The sequence below is a fragment of the Epinephelus lanceolatus genome, chromosome 13, assembly GCF_041903045.1.
Source record: "Epinephelus lanceolatus isolate andai-2023 chromosome 13, ASM4190304v1, whole genome shotgun sequence".
NCBI lineage: Eukaryota > Metazoa > Chordata > Actinopteri > Perciformes > Serranidae > Epinephelus > Epinephelus lanceolatus.
This window is the reverse complement of record NC_135746.1, coordinates 23,572,568-23,578,796: the sequence shown is the minus strand read 5'-3', so window position 1 is coordinate 23,578,796 and position 6,229 is coordinate 23,572,568. Positions and strand designations below refer to the sequence as shown.

General features: G+C 41.4%; 1 protein-coding gene across 1 annotated transcript; it reads left to right on the top strand.

Moving 5' to 3' along the window:
* Nucleotides 1-2,113: 2,113 nt before the first annotated feature.
* rdh14b (retinol dehydrogenase 14b) lies at nucleotides 2,114-5,948 on the top strand. Its single transcript, XM_033648130.2, has 2 exons — nucleotides 2,114-2,548; nucleotides 4,964-5,948. Exons 1-2 carry the CDS (start codon nucleotides 2,195-2,197, stop codon nucleotides 5,579-5,581), a joined length of 972 nt encoding a protein of 323 aa, XP_033504021.1. The 5' UTR covers nucleotides 2,114-2,194; the 3' UTR covers nucleotides 5,582-5,948.
* Nucleotides 5,949-6,229: the final 281 nt, after the last annotated feature.

Below are 6,229 nucleotides of genomic sequence, written 5' to 3'. Positions count from 1 at the left end.
TCGATACAGACGGCCAGTTATGCTTTCTCGACATAATGATACAAGTTACCGACATAAAAAATTGTATCCAAACAGTTCAAGAGGTTTTTAAGCAACTAAATCGAAACCAAAAATTGTTACAGCTGCCCCGGTCTCCCCTATGGTTGGAGGAGAAACTTACTTCTATCCACTTAAAAGAAATTAGGATCTCCATCGGCTTATCTTCCTCCTGGGGTTCACTCCCAGTCCTGGTTTACAGTCACCACTCCACCTGAGCAGGGTCTTCAAGCAACGTAGGAATTAAAGGAGGATGGTCTGTATGGACTGAATGAATTACTGTACAAATTAAAACTGAAAAATAACACCAGTATTTGAATGTGGTATTTTGAACAGCATTTTGTTCTTTAAACCCTTGAAGTTGTGAAGACCTCATTTTTTCTTCAAGTGTAATGTAGGCTCCATTTTTAAGGTGGTGGACATGTTAAGAGGACACCATTGTATTCTCCAGTATCCGTGTGTGAATATCTTTTGTCAGCACAGTTTCGCTCAGCCCGGATGCACCAGTTCTCATCACTCATGTGGGACCGCAGTCGTTAAGTCCATAGGGACCTGGCTTGGGAACCCAGGGGTCATGGGTTCAAGTCCCCATATGGAACAAATATAGAGCATGGACTGGTAGCTGGAGATGTGCCACTTAATCTCCTGGGCACTGCTAAGGTGGCCTTAAGCAAGGCACTGAACCCCCATCTACTCTGGGCGCCTGTCCAAGGGCAGCCCCCTAACTCTGACATCTCTCCAAAGTATGTATGGGGCCTGTTTGTGGATGTGTGTGTATTTCAGGCCTGTGTGTATATGACAACAGAGTGAAAAAAAATGAATTTCCCCTCTGGGATGAATAAAGGATATCTTCTTCTTCTTCTTTTTCTTCTTCTTCTTCTTCCTCTTCTAAGATTTGCTGGAGTCCCACAGCAGAGAGGGCGACTAATGATTCAAGAAGATAAAGGTTTGTGACAGGTGACTGCTCCACTGCAGTGTGTCAGCCCTGGATAGACAAAAGTTTTTTCTTTAAATCCTTGAAGTTGTGAAGAAAACCTTGTTTTTCTCCAAGTGTATACACACTTTTTTAAGGTGGTGTACGTGTCAAGAAGAAATAAACTTTACAATCCTCAGTATTCTGACTGCTTGCTTTTTTTATTACTAGCATTTACTCGTACCTTTACTTTAAACACTTAATTACATTCAAAGTGATAAAATTACTTTTGATATTTAAGTACAGCAAATATCAGAAACTGTAAGACTTTTACTCAAGTAATGTTCTAATAGGTGACTTTTACTTCTAGCTCTCCTGTACTTCATCCACCTCTGTCATTCAGCAGCCAATATGCCATATCTCAGGGGGTAGTGATACCCACGTTTAAAGGACACACAAAAATAAATATTCTCCCTATCAGCCACTGTCCTTCACCTCCCGTGGATCGAGTTAAAAAATAGCGTGACACTGACTTAAAACTTGAATTCAACATGAAAATTACCTGGACTTTGGAAGGGGTTTGTGTTTCTATAGCTCCACCTAATGGTGAATGTAAAGGAGTGAAACAGACCAACTATTTAGAAGACAAAAATAATCATTCTAGTTTTCGCTGAAAGTTCCACTGAAAAAAAGTAAGCCTGCTATTTGAATACCCAAATAGCCTGCACAATTAAAAATAAAAACAACTGTCTCCAGTAGCATAAAGTTTTGAAACAAGTGCAACACTACATGTATATCGTGTAATATATTTCGGTTACGAAAATGCACAAAGAAAATAAAAAGATAGATAATAAATAAGATAAATAATTGAATCAAAAATAAATAAATTCATAATAAATAAAAAATCATTTAAAAAGAAAGCCTTAAACATACCCCGGAAGTAGTTAGTAAGCCTCCGTAGCTAACGTTGGTAGCTTGATTATCCTGTTAGCATTAGCTACATTGCGACCGTTGAACTTTTTAAACTTTTTCAGTCCACTCGTTTAATTAAAGTAATATGTTTGTTTTGTAAACAGTTTAATTTATAAATATATAATGTACACAGTCTATATTGTAACGCTGCTAGTTAAGTTCAGAAATTAGGATGTAAGAAGTACTTCCGGGGTGTTTTGTAACACGGATACATAACACACCGTACCACCGGGAGAACTCGTACCTGCTGACCTGTCCTCGGTCCCCGCTTACATGTCCGCGGCGGTGATAGTAGCCGCTGTTGTCGGCGGTGGGGTACTGCTCCTCATGCGGCGTTTGTTCCCCCGGCAGAAAGCCGTGAAGCTGCTCCGGTATCCCGCCGACACTATGCGAGGAAAGACGGTCATCGTGACCGGGGCTAACTGCGGGATAGGGAAGGCCCTGGCCGGGGAGCTGCTGAAGCTCCATGCCCGGGTCATCATGGCCTGTCGGGACCGGCGGAGCGCCGAGGAGGCGGCGAAGGACATTCAGAGACAGGCGGGACCAGAGCAAGGGGAGGTGGTCATCAAACACCTGGACCTCGCTTCCCTTCGATCAGTCCGGACATTTTGTGAGGAGATCCGGGAGGTGAGTGAGATGTTAATGAGGATGTTAGCCACATAGTCTCCAGGTGAATGCACAGTTTGTTTACTGGATACTGAACAGTGGAGCTTTTTAAATGGCTGGTGTCTGGTTCATTCCAGCTTATGTCATGTTCAATACAAAAGAGAGCATCACTGGTACTGTAGCTGTGAGGGGACTGTCCGTGGTGCTGAACCACAGTAAGGTTCAGACATCAGTTTGATCACCTATTAGATATTAAGGATGAAAAAATCTGACATTGTCCATCAGTTAACTCCTGCCAGAGGTCATGTTAAAAAGTCTGATACATAAACCTTATTTTATATGTAGTCAAGATGCACTCTCAGTCACTTAAAGGGATCATTCAGATTTTTTGAAGTAGGGGTTTTATGCATCGACAGTATATCACAAACAGTAGATGTCAGTCAGCAGGCTGGACACTGACATGGAAGCTAAGCAGTCTACTACTGTGGAGGGGCAACCTAAAAAAGTCTCATCTAAACAAATCAATATCAGTTTAAGTGTACATTATATTGAAAGTATTTTCACTACTTTATCTTAATGTCAGACAGTGTTTTCCAATGGGAAAATGAAGCAGTTATATCGCTCTCCTCAAAGCCAGACTCCATTAAGAAAAAAGGTGATTTAACATCTCTGAACACAGGAGCTGCTGGTCTACCGCTGCCTCAATCAGCTAGTTTGTGTGTGTCATTGTGTGACTTTGGTGTTTAACAGGGTTAGTTCAGATTCACCAAAGTCATACAATAACACAAACTAGCTACCTGATCAAAGCAGTGGTAGACCAGCAACTCCTGTGTTCAGTGAGCTTACATTTGTGTTTTTCTCAATGGAGTCTGGTAGCCTTACCCAGAGCAAAGATGGAGAACTGAAGTCATTGAAATGGGCTGTCTGGTGGAAAGGTAAAGTAGTGAAAATACTCTCAGTACATCATACACTTAAACTGGTCCTGGATTTTTTTGGTGGTAATTTTTTTAGGTGGCTAAAAAACGTTTTGTTGCTGCCCTCCATCCACAGCAATACAAGGCTTAGCTTCCGTGTCGGACTGACTTTGGATAAGCACCCCCATACAACCCCACTTCAAAAAATCCAAACTATTCTAAGCTAAGCCAGATATCTTTTGGAGGCTTTATTCTGTACAAATCGGACTTCACTCAGCTAGGGCTGTATCTAACTATTAGTCTCCCAATGATTCAGACACTCAGTCAATTTGGTGCATAAAACAGCAGAAATCAGCGTGTCCATCACAATTTCCTAATGACATGTTATGTTTTTTAATGTCTTTTATCTTTCCAAACAATATAAACTTTCCAAATATTGAATTCACTATATTGTAAGACAAAAAAGCAGGAATTTCTGACACTAGTAAACCTGGCACCATCAAATATTTGTATCCAACTCTTTGAGAAAGAAATATGTCACTATTATAGCGTATTCTTCCATACTATACAACAGGGATACTCAACTTCCTTTTTGCAAAACGACAGGAAGCCAAGGGCCAGTTAATAAACTAGATTAATCATATTGATCAGTAAAATAATTGCCTCACTGTTTTCAACCTTTCGACATTTGCTGTCCTGACTCATCTTTGCCAAGAGGTAAATCCAGTCGCAGCAACCCCACACAGGTCAGGTGTATGCAGGGGCAATTTAAGGATTTGAGATCCTTCCAAGGGATCCTTCCTGGCACTTTCTTTGATTAAAAAAAAAGTTCTGTGTCGATGCTTTTTTGTACACCCTGGCACCTTATTTATATTTAGAGTACAACAAAATCCCAGTGTGAATTGATGCATTTTAATTTTGACTTAGAAAATGGTTGGTGGGCTACATAGCATCTGGCCCACGGGCTGAAAGTTTACTATCACATGTCACATACGCAGACACATACAGTCACTGTCAAATGTTTTGAACACCCTGTATTGTAGTACTTTTGGCTTACTCATTATAAACTATGTAAATACCTGGAGCTTAGAAAATAATGCCATACAGGAAATCATTTAAATGACTGTTTAGTTTTTGTGGTTCTTTATTTAAATTAGACTATTTAATTTGTCTCACAAATGAAGCCGTCTCTTTGTTTAAAAGGAAATAATTAGTAATTTAATAAAGGCAGGTAGTCTACACAGTTAATGTCTGTCAGCTGAGCCTGGATATGATCAAAACACAGTGTTAGCATGAGCATCACTTATTAGATAAATGTAGAATTTATTGTCGGCTACAGTTGGCTAATTATAATGCAAATCATTACTACTTATACTGATTTACAGCTTATTAAAGTAGCTTTATATTTAACAAAGAACCATAAAAAATCCTTTAAATTATACGTAGATATTTTAATCTTTGATGTCAGTTATTAAGTTGAAACTGTGGTGTCTTAAATCATTTAATTTCTCTGACCTTTTAGGAGGAATCAAAGATTGACGTGCTCGTCAACAACGCAGGCCTCTACCAGTGTCCCTACACAAAGACGGAGGATGGTTTTGAGATGCAGCTCGGTGTGAATCACCTGGGTCACTTCCTCCTCACTCATCTCCTGCTGGACCTCCTGAAGTCCTCCGCTCCCAGCCGCATCGTCGTGGTTTCCTCCAAGCTTTACAAGTACGGCCAAATCAACTTTGATGACCTGAATAGTGAAAATAAGTATGATAAAGCTTTCTGCTACAGTCAGAGCAAATTGGCCAACCTGCTGTTCACGCTCGAACTGGCTCGCCAGCTGGAGGGCACGGGGGTCACGGTCAACGCTCTCACCCCGGGCATCGTGAGGACCAGGCTGGGCAGGCATGTTCAAATCCCTCTCCTGGCAAAGCCGCTGTTCTACCTCGCCTCGCTAGTCTTCTTCAAGAGCCCGCTGGAAGGGGCCCAGACTCCCCTCTATCTGGCCTGCTCCCCTGAGGTGGAGGGAGTGTCGGGGAAGTGTTTCGCTAACTGTGAGGAGGAGGAGCTGATGGCCAAAGCTACAGATGAACAGGCAGCCAAGAAACTGTGGGACATAAGCAGGAGGATGGTTGGGCTCACTAACTGAGCAGAGTCCTGCTCTGTGGACGGGACTTAATGTGTTCTTGGACAAAATACTTAATCTCTAGCAGCCCCACAGACGCTGTTCTGCAGGCCTGTGAAAAGACCAGTTGCCAGCTTGGAGATGTAATCAATAATTGAATGACATGTTGTGCCAATAACGTGTTTAAATTTGTGAGCAAGAGTGTTAAGTGTGCACTGAAATGGTTTGAACTGAGAATGTACATAGCTTTGAATTAAAAAAGGTTGATGCATTGCTGTGTGATATGATCTCTCTTTTCATCTACCTGCTCCACAAAAACTTCTCCTGTCTGTTTGTCATGAACATGTGCTGGCTACATGTAAAATAAATAAATACAAAATGGCTACCTGTACACATGGCCAAGAATCTGTGTTCAGAAAAAGGGGTTTCTTGTTTACACGACTTTTAAAGGTCCAGTGTGGACAATTTAGTGACTTCTAGTGGTGAGGTTGCAGATTGCAACCAACTGAAACTTGTGTGTGCCCAGCATGTAGGAGAAGTACGGTGCTATGGTCCTATCTAGAGCCAGTGCTTGGTTTGTCTCTTCTGGGCTACTGTAGAAACATCATGGCGGACAATGTGGAAAAGGACCCACTCCATATGTAGATATAAATGCCTCATTTTGAGGTAAAG

Coding starts and splice junctions, on each gene's coding strand:
- rdh14b (XM_033648130.2), top strand. CDS start 2,195: ATGTCCGCGGCGGTGATAGTAGCCGCTGTTGTCGGCGGTGGGGTACTG. Junction 2,549..4,963: donor TTTGTGAGGAGATCCGGGAG/GTGAGTGAGATG, acceptor CTGACCTTTTAG/GAGGAATCAAAGATTGACGT.